The sequence below is a fragment of the Notechis scutatus genome, chromosome Z, assembly GCF_049901735.1.
Source record: "Notechis scutatus isolate UNSWTSFEM ecotype Mainland chromosome Z, rNotScu1.2, whole genome shotgun sequence".
Lineage (NCBI taxonomy): Eukaryota > Metazoa > Chordata > Lepidosauria > Squamata > Elapidae > Notechis > Notechis scutatus.
In genome coordinates, this window is record NC_142025.1 from 118,717,571 (window position 1) to 118,739,459 (window position 21,889).

Genomic DNA, 21,889 nt, shown 5'->3' on the forward strand with positions numbered 1-21,889 from the left:
GAAGGATGCGCAGGTGGGGCAGGATTGGCTGCGACGGGGGGAGGGAGAAGCTCGGGCAGGCGGCCGCTTTGGCAGCTGCAAGCAGCCGCGGGTGGTGCGCCGCCTCTCTCGCTCTCTCTTTCTCCCTGCGGCGCTCTGGGCGCTGCTTTCCAGCTGGATGGTGGGCTTTGTAGTCCAAGGACTTACTCTCTGCCTCTTCCCCTGCTTGCAGTGGCGGCCTCGCTTGGCCTTTCTTGCCTGCCCTGCTCGGTGGGAGTGGGAGGGGACGCCCGGTTTATCTCCTCATTTGCAATTATCCACCTCCCTCCCTCCCTCCCTCCCTCCCTCCTTCCTTCCTTCCTTCCTTTCTTTCTCTTTCCCTTCCCTTCTTTTCTTCGATCTCCCTTTCCTTCTACCTCCTTCCTTCTTTCCTCCCTTCCTCCCAATCATCCATCCATGCATCCATCTCCCTTATTTCCTTATACAGTATCTCTTTCTTTCCTCCCTCCCTTCCTTCTCCCTTCTTTTCTTCTATCTCTCTTCCCTCTCCCTCCCTCCTTCCTCCCTCCCTCCCGCCTATCCATCCATCTCCCTTATTTCCTTATACAGTATCTCTTTCTTTCCTCCCTTCCTTCTCCCTTCTTTTCTTCTATCTCTCTTCCTTCTCCCTCCCTCCTTCCTCCCTCCCTCCCGCCTATCCATCCATCTCCCTTATTTCCTTATATAGTATCTCTTTCTTTCCTCCCTTCCTTATCTCTTCTTTTCTTCTATCTCTCTTCCTTCTCCCTCCCTCCCTCCCTCCTATCCATCCTTCCTCCTAATCATCCATCCATGCGTCCATCTCCCTTATTTCCTTCTACAGTACCTCTTTCCTGCTTTCCTCCCTCCCTCCCTTCTTTTCTTCTATCTCTCTTCCTTCTCCCTCCTTCCTCCCTTCTTCCTCCCTACCATCCATCCATGCATCTATATCCCTTATTTCCTTCTACGTTAATTCCTTCCTTCCCCATCCACCCTTTATCCATCTTCCGTGATTCTTTGGCCATTTTGCTCCCTCTTTTCTAATGGGCTGCTGGACATCCCTTTGCATCCTCCCTTTGTTTCCCTAAGGGCCACCTGAGGCAGGGGGATCAGGTGTGTGTATATAATAATTGACAGTCCAAGGATCAGCTTTCAAGAACAGCTTTTAAAACTTTGGGACCTGGATCCTGGCAGACGCTCCTTGGAAAACCTGCCCTTTCCCATCTCCTGACTGACTGTCAGATGTTGCTCAAGCCGAACCAGTTTCTTCCAAGCATATCAGCCACAATGCACTTAGCCAAACTGGACTAATACCCAAAAAGGAACCGAGATCTAAATGGATTGGCAGCAGGGAGAAGAAAGGGGTAGGGAAGAAAACCCAGAGAGAAGCTTTCGTAACTTTGTTTACTTTTCAGAGGCCGAAAAATATTAGAAAAAAGGAACTTAATCCAACGTCTTGTTTGTGTTGCCATTGATGCTGTGTGGAGTTGTCTGACTTTGTCCTTCTGTTGCACAGGTGATGGCCCAGATCCTAAAAGACACGGGGATTACAGAGTATGAGCCCCGGGTTATAAATCAGATGTTGGAATTTGTATACAGTAAGTGCTCCCTCGGTTGCCTTTTTGTGTGTCCGTACACCTTCCTGTTTGCTCGCTCTCTCCCATGGAGGCGGGATGCAGAATAATTAAATAACCTTTAAAAAAAAACGCTGGAACAGGTTCTGTCTCCTCGATCAGCTCCAGCGTAGAGGCTCCGAACAGTTCCAGATAAAACGGGGTTCCCAGATTTCCTGCCACAAAATCAAAAGAGAGGCAGTAGGAGGGCCAAAATCTCAATGCTGTTAAACCCTGTCCAATTATTATTATTATTATTATTATTATTTTGTGATAGAGAACAAGCCTCTGCAAAACCGGTCCTTCTGGGGCATGATGGGTTTTCCCGAAGGCGTCTTGGTCTTTTTTCAGTGCCATGGTAACCCGAACGGTCACTAAACAAATGATTGTAAGTACAGGTAGTCCCCGCTGTCAGGATTCTGGCAGTTACTCCCCAGTTAAATCATGAGTCTTGAGCCAAACTTCCAAAACTTCCAAAAAGGATTTATTGGGAGTTAACATGTCTGGCACTGCCTGGGTGCAGCCGACTCTGAGACACAGAACTTATTGTCACCTTTGACCCTGCTTCCCCCCCACAAGGGTCTCCCCTGCCAGGGACTCTGCTCCCCCCCCCCAGGGTATATCATAATTCATATTCTCCAATGGGACACATCCATAGCCCAGAGTCATCAATCAGGCTCTCCAGTTAGAATTGTGCGTGGCAGAAACTTCAGTCACCTGGTTACTATTTTTGAAAACATTTATGGAATGGAATGCACTTTTGGTTTGCAAGCTGCCGCACTGCTCCCCCCCCCTCCCTTTCTGTTGGCAACTCTAAAAAGATCATATAAATATTTTATGAGTTGACGCTATACTTACAGCATGTCTTTTAGTGACCGACGTTACAACGGCACTGAAAAAAATGGACTTTTGGCCTTTTTTTCACACTTAACGACTTTTGTGGCACCCCCATGATCACGTGATCAAAATTCAAATGCTTGGCCGCTGGTTCATGCTTACGACCGTTTCTGTGTCCCAGGGGGGTCATGTGATCCCCTTTTGCGACCATCTGACAAGCAAAGTCAACGGGGAAGCCAGATTCATTTAAAAGCCAGGTCACTAACATCAACTGTATTGATTCATTTAACAATCGAGACACAAAGGGTCATAAAATGAGGCAAAACTCACTTAACAAATGTCTCATTTAACAGCAGAAATTTGGCGCTCAATTGTGGTCATAAAGGCAAGGACTACCTGTATTCCCATTGTGTTCCTTTCTCATTGTTTATTCTTTTGCTTTACTTCTGTTTATACTCCTTTCATTTTTCTTCTTTCTTTATTCCTCTAAACTGCCTAAGAGCAGCCGCACGGCGAGATAGGCGGCAAATAAATTTAATGAATAAATTCATGCTGTTGAGGTTTTTAGTGACTTAATTTATGGAACATCCTTTAACGTGTGCCTTTATCGGTTTGCTACTTGGTTCAAAATTGTGTCCATGGGAACAATAACCAGTTAGGGAGTCTGAAGGTACAGATACAGATTAACAGTTGGAAGGGACCTTGTAGGTCATCTAGTCCAACCCCCCGCCCAAGCAGGAGACCCTACACCATTTTTAACAGTCTTTTATTGAAAGCTTCCACGGATGAAACTCCCCCAACTTCTGAAGGCAACTTCTGTTCCATTGGTTGATTGTTCTCACTGTCAGAAAATTTATCCTTATTTCCAGGTTGAATCTCTCCCTTGATCAGTTTCCATCCATTATTCTTTGTCTGGCCTACAGGCGCTTTAGAAAATAGCTTGACCCCCTCCTCCTCCCTATGGCAGCCCCTCACATATTGGAAGACTGCTATCCTGTCTCACCTGATCCTTCTCTTCACTAGACTAGCCAAGTCCAGTTCCTGCAACCATTTTTCATATGTTTTAGTCTCCAGCCCCCTCATCATCCTGGTTGCTCTTCTCTGCAGCCTCAACAATCTTTTCTATAGTGTGGTGAACAAAACTGGATGCAGTACTCTAGGTGTGGCCTTACTAAGGCTTTATAGAGTGTTATTAGTAGCTCACTTGATCTTGATTGTATCCCTCCGCTAATGCAGCTTAGGATTGCATTAGCTTTTTTGGCTACCGCTGCACATGGCTGTCTCCTATTTAGTTGGTTGTCCAAGATCCCTCTCACAGTACCTGCTATTGAGCCTACTACACGACGGGAGGAGAGGACAGGCTGCTGTGTGTCTGGTTCAGCTGGCCTGAACGTCGGCCTTCTCCCTTTTCACCTGCTGTTTGCTTTCCGAAAAGGGTACGTGACGACAATCCTGGAAGATGCGAAAATTTACTCCAGCCATGCCAAAAAATCAAGCGTCGACGCAGATGATGTGAGGTTGGCCATTCAGTGCCGGACAGACCAGTCCTTCACTTCCCCTCCGCCCAGAGACGTACGTTTCTCCTGATTTAAATCTTGGGGGAAGGGAATTGCTTGTTCTGAACCCAGCTCCCCAAACACGACAAACCCTCTGAAGCAGGGGTCTCAAACACAATTTACCTGGGGGCCGCTGGAGGCAGAGTCTGGGTGAGGCTGAGCCGCATAATATTATACTTTATATTATACTTTATATTTATATTATACACTAATATTATACTTTCATATCATGGTGGGGGCCACAGGATATCGTCCTGCAGGCCGCAATTGGCCCGCGGGCCGCAAGAATGAGACCTCTGCTCTGAAGTGAACTCAAAAGATTCCTTGAATTAAGAGCTCCGGCAGCTCCGGCAAAAAGTTTCTCTCTCAATGCAGGCTTCTCTAGTGGCTCTTCCACCCTGAGGACCGGCCCATAGATTTCCATTGCTCTCCTCTCCTCTTCCTTCTGCACATCCGTGTGTCAGGCACTGGACCCAGCTGTTCCTCCTCTTCCTCATCAGCCACCTCCAGACCTGGGGGCTGTTGACTCTCCATCGGAGGGCTCCTCCGCCTGTGTCTGTCTCTCTCTGCCAGCTCCATTCCTTCTTCCCCCTCGGAGCTCACGGGTTGCCCTAATACTGGCCCTGACTCCCACGTCTCCTCCTCCTCCTCTGATTCGGCTTCTGGAGGGGCCGGTGGCCGACAGGCCACAAGATTCTTATTTCAGGGAAGGAGGGATCTGCAAGCAGAGTTCCCAAGAAGACCTTCAGCCCCATGAACCTGGAACGCTTTACAGGCAATCCTCAACTTACGATCGTAATGGAGCCCTGCCCCATACGGTCGTAAGTCAGGGTCACCATAAAGTGAAGCGCCGACCTGATCTTGGTGAGCCTGTTTTTGCAGTGGCCGTTAAGTGAATTGACCATTGTGTTCAGCAAAGCTATTTGCTGTGGGGCATGTTTGCAAAAAAAAAAAAAAAACACCCCGGAAGTAACCGTTGGTTTGTTTTTTTTTGGGCGGGGGGAGGCTGAGGTAAAAATGTCGTAAATTGCAGTAAATTTGGTAAAATTTTGGTAAATTTGACCCTGCTGTAAATTTGGGCTGGTGGCTGAGCACCCAAAATGTGGTCACATGACCGTAAGGCCCCTGCAGCTCTCAGAACTTCAAAAATAGGTCATAAGTAGTCCCAAAGGTGCTTTTTTTTATTTATTTTTTTCCCCCAAGAGGCAACTGGCCTTTCTGGGTTTTTTCTTTGAAGACGTTTTGCTTCTTCAGCTCTGACTGGATGGTGGGGAAGGGAAGGATTCGTACTCCTCGCAGGCAGCTGGTCCTTTGCATCCTTTTTAGAGGATCGTTGAGGCCACTTGGAGATTTGTCGGGGTCCTCTGGGTCACCTGAGTAGTGCAAATGGGTGTGGAGCCCCTTTAGAACTGCCGAAACAACTGCGTTGTGGGCTCCACACCCATTTGCACCACTGAGGTGACCCTGAGGACACAGACAAACCCCGAGTGGTCTTAGTGGCTCTCCAAAAGGATGCAAAGGACCAGCTTTTTTTTTTTTTTTTAACAATTGACTGATGGGGATTTTTGTCAGGTATAAATCCATCTGGTCAGAGATGAGAAACGAAACGTCTTCAAAAGAAACAAGAAAGTCCCGTTGCCTCCTGAAAAAAAGCACCTTTGGGACAATCGTGGCCTGGATGACTTAAGAATCCCCACAGACATTCAGGTGATAAGTCGCTTTTGGCAGAAACCTGCCGTAAACTTCGAATAGCAATCAATCATAAGTCAAAGACTACCTGAGAATACTTCTCGGTGGTCGACTGGGCGGGAGAAGCAACTAGGTGGGGAAGGAGGTAAGCTAGCTTGAGTTGGATCCCAGAACCTGAGCTGTAATTCAACAGGAAAGGGACTCGCTGCTTCTATACGGGTCTTTGAGGAAGATTTTGCTAATTTTGCGTAAAACGTCTCTATGTCCCACAGTTTTTGCTGGATATTGCAAGGCAGAAAAACCAAACCCCATTGCCTTTGATTAAACCTTATTCCGGGCCAAGGTTGCCTCCAGACCGATACTGCCTGACAGCTCCAAATTACAGATTGAAGTCTCTGCAGAAAAAGGTAAAGGACGTTCACTAAAATCTTTTGTGCGGCTGGGAGAAATCCAGACAACAGGATGAATACGGTTTTCCCATGGTGAGGTGGAAAATATACCTTTAAGAGTTTGGCTTTTAAAATCATGATCCGTTTCCTTCTTGATCACCTCTCAGTTTAAACATTTAGACCAGCCTGCTGCCTGGCGAATTCCGGATGTTGAAGTCCACACGTCATTGTAGATTTTAGAAAGAGACAGCATGGTCATACTCCCCTCAGTATCAAGGATGCAGCTGTAGTGATGGTCAAGTATTAAGTATCTGGGGGTGCAGATAACTAACAATCTGGCGGTCTCTTCACACATTATCTTGAAATGAAATGTGCAAAGCAGCATCTGCATTTTCCTGCGTTGGATGAGGATAGCAACTTTTTCTCTTTTTGTCCTGCCTACTTTTTACCAAGGCACGATTGAGAGCATTTTAACAAACTGCATCTCTGGTTTGGTGGCTGCAGCGCCTCAGATAATAGAAAGCCCATACAGAGAGTGGTGAGGACAATGGAGAAGATTACGGGAAGCTTGCTTCCTGTTATTCAGGATGCTGCTGATAAATGCTATGTGCTTAGAGCTCTAAGCATTGTGAGAGATTCCCCACACACCCACTTTATGGTTTGTTTCTGTTGCTCCTTTCTGGGAGGTTTCGAAGTCTTTCCCACAGGACTACCAGATTCTGTCAATAGCTTTGTTTCCTAGGCCTAGCCTCCTCTTTCTCTTTTAGTTTTAAGGTCAATTTATCCATTTCAGCACAATCTAGAATTTTACAAATTATTAATTCCTCCGAAGGTATATTATTTTGTTTCCAACATTGTGCGTATACCGTCCTTGATGTTGTCAAAATACCTGTATGTAGTAGAATATATCTAATTTTCTTCCTATACTTTCCCCTTAATTATTCCCAACAGAAACAACTCCGGTTTAAATTCTGTTCGTTCTTCAACTATTTCTTGTATCCAACTCCAAATTTTCATCCAGTATTTTTGGGCTTCTGGGCGTGATCACCACATATGATAGAAGATACCATGATTTCGTTTGCATTTCCAGCATGTAGGATTCAACCGACTCTTGGTTCTGCTTTTTTTTTTTTAACCAGATCTCATCCTCTGCTGGGAGAATCACTGTGCCCCGGCTGAGCGTTGGCGCCGTCACCAGCAGGCCCAGTACACCAACCCTAGGTAATCTGTCCCACCATCTTTTTGGGGGAAGGGGGAGAGAGAGATGGGGAGCTAACTTCTCATAATTTCTGTTTTCAAGGTGTTTCTTTCTTCATTCACTTTCCTTCCTCAAAGTCTCTCTCTTTATATGTGGCTATTCCATGGTGCCCCAGCAGCTGGCAGCACCTTGCCAAGCCTGGCTGCTCCCAAAGGTGCTAGCAGGGTTGGATCTTTTACTACGGGGATGGGAGACCACCAGGAGACCACCAGTTTTACAGAACAAATATAAAAAGGCTCTCAGAAGAACTGTTCTGACCAAGGCTTCCTGAGACTCCAACAAACATGCATAAAATCCAAAACCCTTTTATTTTAGTTCAATGGCTGTGAATTATCGCCATTCACAGCCCGGAATGAGTCACAACTGGTTATAATTATTCCCAGGGACATCTGCCAAAGTTCTTCGGGAGACATTTAATAAGAACGCACCTTTATCTGACTTGAAGTGCTGCCAACAACTAAAGTCCCAATTAGTCTTCCCAAAACCCAACAGAGAACAAATTCACCACGGAGCTTTCAGAGTCCAAAACAATCAGAGCGAACAACGTTGCTTCCTGCAAAGGTTCCTGTCCCTTTGCACTTCCTTTATACCCTATGGGAGGGGCAATCACCTCCAAGCCTTACTCCCGAGTCTCCCCTTTTGTCTCAGCTGCTCTTGCCTTCTAGCAGCTCTGCGCACACGCGCACTGGGAATAGGCTCCCCTTGTTCCTCTGCCTCGCTGCTGCCAGACTCTGGAGGCTCCGGAATCAGCACACAACTCCCAGATGATCCTGGCCCCATTTCTGTATTGGGATGCAGAACCCTCATCCGAGTCTTCCCCACACCCCCGGACTGGTTCCTGTTCCTCCCCACTGTCCGATTCTGCTGCCGTCTGCACAGGCTGCCAGTGAACCACAACAAGAATGTCTGTGGAGATTCTCAGTCATCCAAGTCATGGTTGTCTCAAAAGTGTGTCAGAGTTTGCCACAGTCCCACCAGCACACAAGTAAATAATTTAGCAGGATTCATTTATAGAAGAAACTTCTTTATATGCAATTATATACAGTATGGTGCATGTATACAATACCTGCGCAGCAAAAATCAGAACCAGAACTCAGAATCCAGGAGTCATAATCACAGAAGCTATAATCACACAAGCTAACCAATTCTTATATATACAGAGCTAAGCCACGCCCAGGCCGTGAACCATCTGGCATGGTTCACAACAGACGCTGTTTCTTAGTCACCAAATAGTTCCCATTGGCTGACTTCTTGTTATGGCAGAGGCACAATTTATATAAATCAAGAACATATAATGCCTATTAAATAAATTTTGTAATTAATATATCATGCTTATTAATTAAATACAATCTAAATTTAGTAACAATATTCAATATATATTAAACAATATTTAATAAATAACATACTACATTTTATCTAAATTTTATAAATAGTATATCATGCTTATTAAATAAAATTTAAATGTAATAACATGTATTCAATACGTTTAATAAATACACATTTAAAAAGAAACCTAAATTTCATAGTTTATCATGCTTATTAAATACAATCTAAATTTAATAAATAAAAACAATGTGTATTCAATACATTTAATAAATAGCATGCTGCATTTAATAAGAAACCTAAATTTAATAAATGAATACAATCTAAATTTAATAAATATGAATATATATTCAATACATTGAATAACTACATTTAATAAATCCAAATTTAATAAACTATATCATGTTTATTAAATAAATCTAAATTTAATAAAAATATATATTTAATACATTTAATAAATACTATACAAATATACTAAATTTAATAAATAATACGTGGTACTAAACCAACAAAGAACGTATATAATAAATACCATCTAAATTTAAATATATATACTATATAAAACATGCACGTGAGCTAGCAAGCTGGATGAGTTGAGGGGGTGTCTTGGGAGGCCTGAACTTTTCTCAACCTTATGGAACCTGGAGTCCTTCATTTGCCAGCTGTGGGTGGGTGAGAGGGGGCGGTCTTCTTTCTAGGGCTCCGGACGAGATCTCCCCGTCTTTGCTGCCATTCCAGTCAGACCTGCCTGGCCTCGAACTCTCAACCTCTTGTTTCCATTTGCAGGGCCCCCTTCGGCACAGGCGGTGTCGGTTTCTACCAAAGTCGGAACTCCCGTCTCGCTGACCGGACAGAGGTTCACCGTCCAGATCCCAACCTCTCAAACATCTGTAAAATCAGGTGAGAAGGTTTGAGCGTGATTTTTTTAGTGTGTGTGTGTGTGTGTGAGAGAGAGAGAGAGAGAGAGAGAGAGAGAGAAGGAGCTGGGGTGAACCCCCTCTGTGGCTCTCCAGAGAGATTGAAAAGGCCGTGGTGCCATTTCTGTCTTCCTTTGGTGCTGCTGGAGAGAAAATGTAGAAAATGGCTGGCCTTAAGAGTATTTCCATTTCTTACGGAGTTCTTTTAATACCATGTTTCCCCCCAAAATAAGGCCCTGTCTAATTTATTTATTTTTTTGCCACCCAAAAAAGGCACCAGGTCTTATTTTGGGGGGATGTCATCCACTGACTAACTTCACTTTCATGCATTACCTCCGGCCTCCTTTTCTCTGTCAGAGGCCTTCAGGAACTTCTTCTGTGGCCGGCAAGGCTTTCCTGAAGGCCTCTGCAGCTGATAACATAGTTCTGGATCGATCCAGAGCTTTGTCATCAGCTCCAGAGGCCTTCAGGAAAGCCTTGCTGGCTGCAGAAGAAAATGGGCTGGCAAGGCAGGTGTCGGGGAGGGTGGAGGTATGAGGCCTGGCTACAACTGTCCAAAGATAAGTAGTAGAGCCCCTCCATCCCTACCCTAGCTTAATTTTTACCTGTCCACTCTGGAGTGGGTGGGATCTTAATTGGGGCTTATTTTTGGGAGGTAAGGCTTGGGAGACAGTGTAAAAATCAAGCTAGGACTTAGTTTCAAGGTAGCTTGTGTTTTCGGGGAAACGGTAGTAATTTTAACTGAATGGACTTGGAGCCCATTTAAGAGGGCTGGAAATTTTTGGCCTTATTTTATCCAGGAAAGAAAGTGGGTGGAAATGTTTTGGGAAGAGGACCAAATCTTAGGAGGTTAAGGCACAGGAACCTGGTAATCACGGAACTAAGGAAAAAGAGAGGGGTTCAAATCTGCTCTTGCTCAAACTGAACCCCAAAATATAGCTGTGTTTTAAATCCAGGTAGGTACTTAGGCCGTGAGGGCCGATCAGGGTTTTTGGTGCCCTGGTTTTTCAGCTTTGGCAGCTTGAAGAGGAGTGGAGGAGTGGACTTCAACTCCCAGAATTCCTGAGACAGCTATGCTGACTGGGGAATTGTGGGAGCTGAAATCCATCAGTCTTAAAGTTGCCAAGTTTGGAGATGCCTGAGTTAATCTCTTTCCAAGTTGCCAAGGTTTAGAAACATGGATTTGGCACGTTGTAAAATCCCTGAAGAAAATGGTTTAGCTCCGTCTGCCGTGATCCATGTGTCATTCGTTATTTAAGAGCGTACCTGTAGTCCTCAACATACAACTGCAATATCACCTGCCCATTACTGTTGGATGTCATCACGGATGTAAAACGAACTGGTTGTATACAACCAACCCAATATCACGACCTTTTTGGACAGCACCCCTTAAGTGAATATGATGGTTGTGAAGTGGCTGTTGCGGTCCTTAAGTGAACTAGTGGTTTGATACGGACATGGCTTTGCTGAAAATGGGAAATCAGGGTCGTCATAGAATGAGGTCCCGCGATCCTTGGACCGTGCAAACAGCCGCGAATGGCATCCATCTTGCTGAGGGTGGCCAAAATTCGATCGAACAATCATGGATTGAATTCGGGCCACGAGCCCCCCTTTTACTGGCTGATTGTCGCTTTGAACCATCGCTAAGCAACCGGCTGTGCGTCAAGGATCTAACTAGATCTTGCGTGAGTGGTTGATGCTTGCTCTCTCTCTTCTTCTCCCCAGCTACCCCTACCACTCCCACCGTCCAGAACGTCCTGATCAATCCCTCGCTGATCGGCTCCAAGAACATCCTTATCGCCACCAACATGGTCTCCTCGCAGAGCGTCGCAGGCGAACCCAACATCTTGAAACGGAAACACGAGGAAGAGGAGGACTATGACGCCTTATGAGTTCCACGGAGCTCAGCCCCGCTCCCCTTCTCTCCATTGCTCTCCTTCCATCTTGTGCCTGGTCTGGCACCAGAGGCATTTTCAGGCTGGACACCCCAAACTTAAAATGGGTTGGCTCCTTTCTCACCTGGCCTCTGTTTCCCCTCCTTTCTCATTTCCCCCCTCCCCCAATTAACTCATTCTTTGGGGTCCCTGAGCTGTTTGCAGGCAGCAGAGTTGGGGGTGAGTTGTGGGGGTCCCTTGAAGGAGGAACTTGAGCCATCCAGCCCCTCCCCCCTTGTTAAAAGACACTGTTGTGCGGTGATTACAAGTAGGCAGAAAAAATAAACATTTATCTGTCTCAATTTAGCTTGGAAGGGAAGGAAATTTGAGTCGGGGGCTGTTGGGCTCACACAGTTGTGTTTCTTTGTCTTTTGAGGTCCCCCTCAAGTTGTGTGGAAAACCCACTTATCTCCAGTGTTGTTTGTTGGTTTAAGTCAGGGATCGGCAACCTTAAACACTCAAAGAGCAACAAAGCCCCCCCTCCACCGTTCAATTCTGGAGCCGGCCGGAAGTCCACTTCCACCACCATAGGGTCTCCTAGCCCGGCATCCTTTTTCCTCTACCTGTCCTAACAGAAAGCCCTATCAATTGTGGAGCCGACTGGCAACAGGGAGCCGCAGCAGAGGAGATGAAAGAGCCACCTGCGGCTCCGGAGCCACAGGTTGCCAACTCCTGGTTTAAGATCTCTGGATGAGACTGGGATGAGAAAGGAAAGGAATTCATTTTTTTTCCTGGTTTTTCGCTTGGTTTTTCCGAAGGGAACAGTCACACCCTGGGTGTGTGGCATGACACAATTTGCAAAGTTTTGTTCTGCTTGCACTGGAGGGGTGGGGGAAACAGACACAGTGTTGTGTTGGTGCAGAATTGCCAACTCACGTCACCATTCTTTCCGGTTTTAAAGGTCCGACCGGAGAATGCATCCCCCTGCTCCCCATTATTTTGTAGGCCACTGCCATAAAAGTACAATTTCTATTTCTTTTGAGAGCTGCATTATAAACAAATTAAAATTAATAAATTAATAATAAAAGAATTTTCACCCCCCTGATGAATAATGAAAGATGAAATGTTTGGTGAAATAGGAGGGCAGAGGCTGGTTTCTTGTGGGTTTAAGGCTTGAAGGATTTGCTTCCCTGTGGTGGTCTTCCATGGAAAGAATGAGACACAGGCTGGTGTTCTCGGGATGGAAGCCCAGAATAAATTCTAGTGCTTCTTTTTATTGAGATTTTTCTACATAGTCAGCATAATTACATTATGGCTTAATAATTAGATATAGTAAAGGTTTGCTTGCAATTGTTTAAGCTGTCTCCTTGTTTGTATTTGTTCTTATTGTTCTCTTTTCTTTGCATTACCTTAGTGACCTTTAAACAGGCATGTATGTATAAAGCATTATATTAATCATTGCTCAAGCTCAGGCCAAAGTTTATTCCCACATCTCCTGTTTTAGTTTTTTGATGATCGCGGATGCCTCGGTAGCTTTTCGCCATCTGCAACAGCAATTCTCCTTCCGTAGGCTTCACCTGACACATTCCTAAAAGTCCAGGGAGACATTGGATACAACAGCATACACAAAGAGAAAGTATAAAAAACAATATCACTCCAACAATTAATTGACGAATCCATGAACCATCTGGCAACCAGCACCAAAGTGCAGACCACACGTCCAGTCCCTCGTCCTCCGATCGTAATGGATTCTCATTCAGGGTTTGTTCCATATGCTGTATAGTAGCTGTAATGTTTGGAGAAAAATCAGAGATATACATGCAACAATGCGTATGAATCATAGCGCAAACTCCCCTTGCGCTGCCAAAATAGTGTCCACCGCATATCTGGTTTGCAGGACAAAGTCAAGGATTTTTCCTTGCTCTTCTTCAAGCAGCTTTAGAGTTTTAATGGTTTCTTTAAACATAGTAATTGTCCAATTGTTTAAACGATGTAAATCTCTATAGTTCATCATGACTCCTAAAGGAGGAATAACTCCTCTTGATATTTGTGTCCAGTAGTCATGAGTCAAAACAGAGTTTACTTCCGTTGTGGAACGCGCATTGCGGATATGAGCAGTCCCCAATGATTTTTGAATGAAATGAGATGGGATTACTTTTCCAAAGGTGCAGACTCCTTTCCATCGTGCTGGCATGCGATCATAGGCCATCCGTCCACACAGCAACCATAGATTTGCTCCCAGGAGATGACCAACCGTATTTGGTTCAGCATAGATTAATTTTGCAAAGGATTCCATTAACATGGCCAAATAAGTGGATGGTGGTGCGTATTTCCCATTCGCACATTTGGGCAACTGGTTTTCTCTCGTGGTGGGACAACATGTGGCAGGAATATATGGACACCTATTTTCATTGATCAAAGATGTAATATCATATCGAGAAATGTTATGTACAAAGTAAGTGAGATTTTTAGTTTTTATATCATTAGAATAAAACCGACTTCCATTGCTAATAACAATTGTTTTGTTGCAAAATGGATATGTTCCCAAGTAAGTCATATTCTCTACTGTTTCATTGTGGGTCCAACAGATACCCACCACCTCTTGGATTCGGCTCCCAAGATGTAAGGTATTTATGTTACTTATAGTCCAACTGTAAGCCCACATCCCCGAACAACCATAACATTGTCCCTTATACCAGTCACCTTCGGCCAGAGGTACTGCAACCATTGGAAGTCCTGATGTTTTGTGAGTTGGCATGTGCATACATATCCAACAATCAGTTTTATTATGAAGGTTTGCTAGCTTCCCCATGTCCTGGATCAACGTGTTTCTTTTCCATTCCCCCAAATCCATCCCCTTGCCCCTTTGGCTGATGATAAGGACGAACACAGCGAGCAGGAACCCAAACAACTGTCCCCTCATCTTCAACAGCAGCGTATCCTCTGCCCCAAGTTATCAGCGGGACAGGTCCTCTCCACGTTGGATCTGGCAGTCTCCTATACCGAACTTTCGGTCTTGGTGTACCTGCAGAAGGGGAGGAAGCAAAATGCCTATTGGCTGCCGTAGCAGCGGGAGATCCTGTCATGTTTAAAAAATTTAAAGTATATAATGTAATATTAAGAATGTGTTGTATGTAAGGCAAGCCATATCCATCCATTTCCCCCGTTTTTGTTTTTGTGTGAAGGAGTGCTTTTTTTAGCGTCTGATGAGCTCGTTCCACAATGGCTTGAGCAGTGGAATTGTAAGGAATGCCAAATTTATGTATAATTGACCATCGATGACAAAATTCCGCAAAGGCGGTGCTAATGTAAGCAGGGCCATTATCGGTTTTGATCTCCATAGGTGGCCCCACATGTGTGAAGGTGCGGAGACAATGGTTGACTACATGTTTTGTAGCCTCTCCTCGTTGAGGTGTTGCCATAATAAATCCTGAATAGGTATCAATCGTGACATGCAAATGGTGCCATGGTTTGAAAGGAGGGTGTTGTGTGACATCCATCTGCCATAGCTGACAAGCAGATGTTCCCCGAGGATTTACTCCTTGAGGAAGAGCAGTGGATTGAGCACTGCAACTAGGACATTGCTGAATAATAGCTGCAGCTTCTGCAGCAGTGAGACCAAATGGTTTACAAAGAGCTTTGGCATTTTGATGAAAATAGCTATGTGAGTCCCATGGAGTAACAGGAGAAAGCGAGAGACAGGACATGGCCGAGGCTGCTGCGTCAGCCACGTCATTCCCTTCCTGCAGCTCCCCGGGAAGTGGCTGGTGGCTGCGAATGTGTGCGATATGCAAAGAATGAGTGCGAGAATGAAGACAGTTTTGCAGGGCTAAAAACAAACTCATAAGATTAGCATCAACAGAAGGAGAAAGATAAGCAAATTCAATGTTAAGTATCAATTGATAAACGTAAAGAGAATCTACAATAATATTTAGCGGTTCTTGTGCAAATTCCTGTAAGGCCAAAATAGCAGCAGCTAATTCAGCCCTTTGTGCTGATTGTTGAGGAGGGGTAATCTTTGTTTTCCATACCCCTTCCTGTCTCCATGCACAAGCGCCATAGGTCTTGCCACCGTCCGCATAAACGGTCACTCCATCAACTGGCTGCTTAGCAATAACTGAATTAAAATTTACAGATACGTTTCGAAGCAACTGGAAACGAGGGTCACTGGGGGTGTGGCAAGAAATCTTCCTGGCCAATTTTCAAGAGCAATTTGCAATTCAATGGATTGACTATACCAAGTTTCCCACAAAGTGAGGGAGATAGGTAAAAATAACTGAACTAGATCTATGCCATGTAAATGCATACTGCGATTTCGGCCTTTGATGATTAACTCACTATAAAGCATAGCCATAGTAGAAACTGTTTTTCTGGGAGTGTTTTGCAAATGCAACCATTCAATGATATAAACCTGCGCTTCATGTAATTGAAATAAAGCTGCAGTAGGCAAGGCTGGGGTTTGTAACATTGCCAAAGCAAATGGAGTATCAGGAATGCATCGATCAACCCAACGCTGCGTTAAAGCCGCATTTACATGTGTCAGTACCTTCCTTTGTTCTGCTGATAGGATTATAGCAGAATCTGGGTCTCGCAGAGCCCTTTAGGGCAAAGAACAAGGGCTGGAGTACCGCTGTAGTTAACCCCAGGTAGGGTCTAACCCAGTTAATTGTTCCTAGTATTTGTTGTAATTTTACTAGAGAAATTTTTCCTCAATTTTGATTTCCGGAATGACCGGATGAGCATAGGTTGCAAAGACCTTATGCCCTAAGTAGGCATATGGCGTTTGACTTTGAATTTTTCTGGGGCAATATGAAGTCCAAATTGTAATAACACCTCTTTAAGGCAAGGTAACGCTGCCTTAACTGTTCCAGTGGGCGGGAGCTGCAATTAAAATATCATCCATGTAATGGTAAACCTTCCACCCAGGATGAGAGGTTCTGAATGGAGCCAGAGCCATTCGAACATATGACTGACACATCGTTGGACTGTTTAGCATTCCCTGTGGCAAAACCTTCCATTGGTAACGGAAGGTAGGTGCATTGTTATTCAATTCAGGTACTGTAAAGGCAAATAATTTCTTGTCATCTGCATGTAAAGGGATAGAAAAGAAGCAATCCGTAAATCTACTACAACTAGATCCCAATTGCGTGGGATCAGGTTAGGGTTAGGCAAACCACATTGTAACGCTCCCATTGGTTGAAGGATGGAGTTAATGGTTCTCAGATCATGCAAAAATCTCCATTTTCCATTTTTCTTTTTAATAACAAATACTGGAGTGTTATATGGACTAGAAGTTGGCTCAATGTGTCCTAATTGTAGCTGCTCAGCTACCAATTGATGTAAAGCTGTAAGCTTTTCTTTTGGAAGTGGCCATTGATCAATCCAGACTGGCTGAGAGGTTAACAATTGCAATTTTTCCATTATCCAATAACAATTTTTGTGCGAAATTGTGATAGCAAATCTCTACCCCACAAGTTTATATGCAAGGGCAACACAAGAGGTTGAATCCTTGCAGTCTCACCAGTTTCTCTATGCAATGCCTTCAACCAATGTACACTACTTCTAGCAAATTGCATACCACCCACTCCACGAACAGCCGGAGAGTCCTCAAGCGCCCATTCATTTGGCCATTCCTTTTGGCGTATCACAGAGACATCTGCTCCGGAATCTATAAGGCCAGAAAATGATTTTTCTTGAATTTCAATTGTCATTTTTGGTTGATCTGTAGTCAAATTTTTTGTCAGCGCTAGCAATTCTGCAGCAACTGGAGAACTGGTCATTTCAGTGGATCCAAGACCTCCAGTTCGTGGGATCCCAATTAAAGGATTCATAGGAATGTATGGAAGCAATAATAACTGGGCAATAGAGTCACCGGCCATTAATGATGTAGGAGTATCAGTGTATAATTGTACCTTAATAACCCCTTTATAATCCTGATCAATAACTCCTGGAATAACAAAAAACCCTTTTTCTGATGCAGAAGACCTGGGAAGTACTAATCCCACTGTTTTTTCTGGCAGTGGCCCATGCAAGTGAGTGTCCTCAATGTACACTTGATTAGGAAAGGTCACATCAATTGAATTCAGCATTTTTAAACTCAAACCTGCATTCCCAGTAATTGCAGGCGATGCTTTTGTGACAGCCTTGGGAGCGGGGCTAGCTGCACGCCCCAAATTTAGTTTCCTGGATTTTGATTCTGATCAGAACGACATTGATTTGCCCAATGAAACCCTTTTTTGCATTTTGGACAGACAGATTTCGGGCGGATGTCCTTAATTTTTGTTTTTGCTAAATGCCATTCCCCCAGGGCACGGCACTGAGCTTTAAAATGGCCAGGTTTCCCACAATTAAAACAATTCCCTGTAGGTTTCATCCCTTTTTGTAATGCCATAGCCAAAGTCTCCATGTTGTAAGCCTGAGAACCCACCACTGCACATGCCTTTAACAGATCAGCCAGAGTAATCTCACCTCTAGCCACCAAAGGCTGTAAAATACGCTTGCAGTCAGCGTTTGCATTTTCAACTGCCAATTTCAGCAAAAGTTCCTTTGCTGCTTCTTCATTAGATATTTGTCTGGTAATAGCCAATTGCAGCCTTTCCACAAAATCATTATAAGACTCAGATGCTGTTTGCTTAATTTGAGAAAAAAGACTGTGCTGGGGTTCCCACATCCTGGATGCGGGACAATGCCCCAAGGACAGCTGCCATAACCACTGGAAATACATGATCAGGCAAATTAGCAGCTTGATCAGCAGAGGATTCAAACAAGCCTGCCCCATAGATTTGGTCTGGCATATACAGCCCCCCTGAATTCCTTCCCCTAGTGATAGCTTCTCTTTGGTATTCTGAGTCAAAGACCACATACTGAGTAGAACTCAATATCATTCTCATTAAATCTTTCCAGTCACTAGGAATCATGCGTGATGTAGCCAAACTTGTCAGAAGCCCCTTTGTAAAAGGACTTTGAATACCATAATCTTTAACTGCTTTTTTAATTTCTCTAAGAACAGCTAAAGGAATCGGAATCCATTCAGTTTGCATATTTCCTTGAGCAGTTATTTGCCTGTTTACTGGAAATAAATTCATCTGGGTAATCTCATCAGGCTCTAATTTTCCTTCATTGAAAGCCTGATGCATCATTGTTTGAACTTTCCCCATTTGTGATTGGATTTTATCCTCTACAGGCATAAACGCTGTTGGGGTTGAGGAGGCATATTCCAATTTAGAAATTGGGGGGTGCAGCACAACTCCTTCATAAGGAGGAGGTTCAACTAAAGATTTTAAAAGAGGCTGTTGCTGGATTTCTAAAGCAGTCATAACAACCTTCCAATATATCAAAATTTTAGCTGTTGCCCGTGGCTCTTCATGAAGGATAGTTCCAATTTTCCTCCATGTGTCTAACTTTAAAGATCCCTTCTCTGGATAGTAGGGACACTGCCGCCAGATCTCTTGCAGCAGCTCTTTCACTTTATCTTTTGAAAGAACTATTTGCTCCCCCCCAGAGGGTTTAAAGAAAAAGGAGCTTGTCCTGACTAACCTCAGCAGCTCACTAACATGCCGTTCCTGTGGCTGAGAGAGTTTTCCCCCCATGCTTCCTGAAAAAATCCTATTGTCCAGCAATAGTTAAGTACGTACTTTACCTATTCCAGGCGAGGAAACACAGAGGTCCGGACACGTATCACCTGCAGTGATCACGTCGGGGTCACCACTTGTGGTGGTCTTCCATGGAAAGAATGAGACACAGGCTGGTGTTCTCGGGATGGAAGCCCAGAATAAATTCTAGTGCTTCTTTTTATTTAGATTTTTGTACATAGTCAGCATAATTACATTATGGCTTAATAATTAGATATAGTAAAGGTTTGCTTGCAATTGTTTAAGCTGTCTCCTTGTTTGTATTTGTTCTTATTGTTCTCTTTTCTTTGCATTACCTTAGTGACCTTTAAACAGGCATGTATGTATAAAGCATTATATTAATCATTGCTCAAGCTCAGGCCAAAGTTTATTCCCACACTTCCCCCCCCCCAAATGGAAATAAAGATAGTCCTCAACTTACAACAGTTCATTTAGTGACCCTTCAAAGGTACAGCGGTATTGAAAAATGCGACTTACAACTGTTTTTCAGAGTTACAACCTTGGCAGGATCCCCATGATTGATCACTGGTTCAAACTTACGACGGTCATAGTGTCCACAGGGGTCATGTGGTCCTCTTTTGCGACCTTCTGACGAGCCAAGTCCACGGAGAAGACAGATTCCCTTAACAACCATGTGTCAGGATTCCGGCAGTTACTCCCAATTAAATAGGAGTCTTGAGTCACCCTTGACCCTGGTTTCCCCTCACCCCCTGGTTGTATCATAAATCATATGCTCCAATGAGATACCACCATAGCCCAGAGTTATCAATCTTCAGTCACCTAGTTACTATCTTTGAAAACATTTATGGAATGCACTTTCGGTTTTGCAAGCTGCTGCACTGCTCCCCCCCTCCCTTTCCATAGGCAATTCTAAAAAGGCCATAGAAATATTTTATGAATTGACACCATGTTGCTAACTTAACAACTGCAGTGACTCGCTTAACAACCGTGGCCAGGAAAGGTGGTAAAATGGGGCAAAATTCACTTGACAAATGACTCGCCTAACGACATTTTAGGCTCTATGGTGGTCATATTTGAAGGACTGCCTGTATTTAACCCATCAATCCTGCGTGACCACTTTGGCTTCAACTACAGGTAGTCCTCAATGGAGCACGGTCATCTGAACGATAAATCTGGCTGTCATAAACTGAGTGATTGACCCGATTTGATAAAAGTCTTTTTGCTGCAAGTTGCTAAGCAAATGCCACGGTCATTAAGCAAACCGATAGGTCAGTTTGGCAGGGGAAAAAAAATCAGAAGTTAGACTCCAGTTTTCAGCAAAACCATCATAAAAGGCAGCCCAGCACATCCTGTCGATCCCAGGGACACCGCAAAGTCCCTGGTAGATCCAGGAGAAGCCCTTTCCGCCAGCAAGCGGAGAGGCAGCCTCCCAAGCTGCTGGAGCTGGGACAGCTCCGGAAAGGAAGATATCGGGAAGAAAGCGTCAATTTGGTGAGATCAACTTTAACTTATTATTTTTTGGAGAGAACACCCTAAAAGACTCAAAATGAAATTAAAAGTGAAGATAAAAGCACCAGGTCCAGATGGTTTGCCAGTGGAATTTTATAAGACATTTCAGAAAACACTGAATCTTCAATTACTAGAAGTAATGAATGAAGTTATGTCAGAGAAGAGAATACCCAAAACATGGTCAGAAGCATACATTACACTTATAACGAAGGAAGATACAAACCCACAGCAAGTTAAAAACTACAGACCTATATCGCTATTAAATTCAGACTATAAAATCTTTGCGTCAGTTTTGGCAGAAAGACTGAAAAGATACCTAAATAACTTTATTTATCCTGATCAAAACGGATTTCTGCCAAAGAGACAAAGATAATATGAGAATAATTCTGGATACTTTGGAATATTATGAGGCACATCCTGAAAAGCAAATGGCTCTGATGTTTTTAGATGCACAGAAAGCCTTTGATAATATGAGTTGGCAATTTATGTTACTACAACTGGAACAAATGGGCTTTGGTAAAAAATTTATTCAAGCCATTGAAATGATATATTATAAGCAAACTGCAAAAGCTATGATAAATGGAGAGTTAACAGATTCTATAGATATAAAAAAAGGGACTAGACAACTCTGTCCACCATCGCCTCTGTTGTTTGTGTTGACATTGGAAGTGCTGAATAGGAACATTAGAGAAGAAAAAGAAATAAAAGGAACGAAAATTAAAAAGGAAGAGTATAAATTGCAAGCCTTTGCAGATGACCTGGTATTTATACTAGAGGATCCATTGTAAACAGCACCTAAATTAATAGAAAGAATAGAAGAATATGGAAAAGTAGCAGGTTTAAAAATAAATAAAGATAAAGATATTAACGAACATATTAGCAAGACGAAAGAAAGAGAGGAAGTCTTGGAAATCCAGATCACAAACAAGGTTAAGTATTTAGGGGTATACATAACAGCAAGATGCAGCACACTGAAGGAGGATAACTATCTTAAACTCAAACAACAGATTGTGACAGATTTGATAAAATGGGAAAACTTGCAATTATCATTGATTGGGATAACATCTACAATTAAGATGAATGTACTGCCTAGAATTTTATATTTATTCCAGAAAATTCCAATTAGATTAGGGAAAGAGTTTTTTGAAGATCTAAACAAAATAACGTTAAATACATTTGGCAGCGAAAGAAAGCAAGAATAAAACTCAAACTGTTACAAGATGCAAGAATAAGAGGAGGATTCGCTTTGCCCAATTGGGAATTATATTATCAGGCGACAAACTTGATGTGGGTAAAGGAATGGATAACATTAAGGAACAGCAGGTTATTGACCCT

General features: G+C 43.7%; 1 protein-coding gene across 1 annotated transcript; it reads left to right on the forward strand.

Annotated features, from left to right (window-relative positions):
- The first annotated feature begins 6 nt into the window (after window positions 1-6).
- LOC113427168 (transcription initiation factor TFIID subunit 9-like) lies at window positions 7-12,543 on the forward strand. The gene is made up of 7 exons (XM_026689638.2): window positions 7-13; window positions 1,514-1,595; window positions 3,883-4,019; window positions 5,965-6,099; window positions 7,221-7,302; window positions 9,449-9,562; window positions 11,305-12,543. Exons 2-7 carry the CDS (start codon window positions 1,517-1,519, stop codon window positions 11,469-11,471), a joined length of 714 nt encoding a protein of 237 aa, XP_026545423.2. The 5' UTR covers window positions 7-13; window positions 1,514-1,516; the 3' UTR covers window positions 11,472-12,543.
- The last annotated feature ends 9,346 nt before the right edge of the window (window positions 12,544-21,889 follow it).

Excerpts from the sequence above, each read along its gene's own strand:
- LOC113427168 (XM_026689638.2), top strand. The coding sequence starts at position 1,517 with ATGGCCCAGATCCTAAAAGACACGGGGATTACAGAGTATGAGCCCCGG. Across the intron at positions 1,596-3,882 it reads GATGTTGGAATTTGTATACA|GGTACGTGACGACAATCCTG; the intron begins GTAAGTGCTCCC and ends CTTTCCGAAAAG. Across the intron at positions 4,020-5,964 it reads CTTCCCCTCCGCCCAGAGAC|TTTTTGCTGGATATTGCAAG; the intron begins GTACGTTTCTCC and ends TATGTCCCACAG.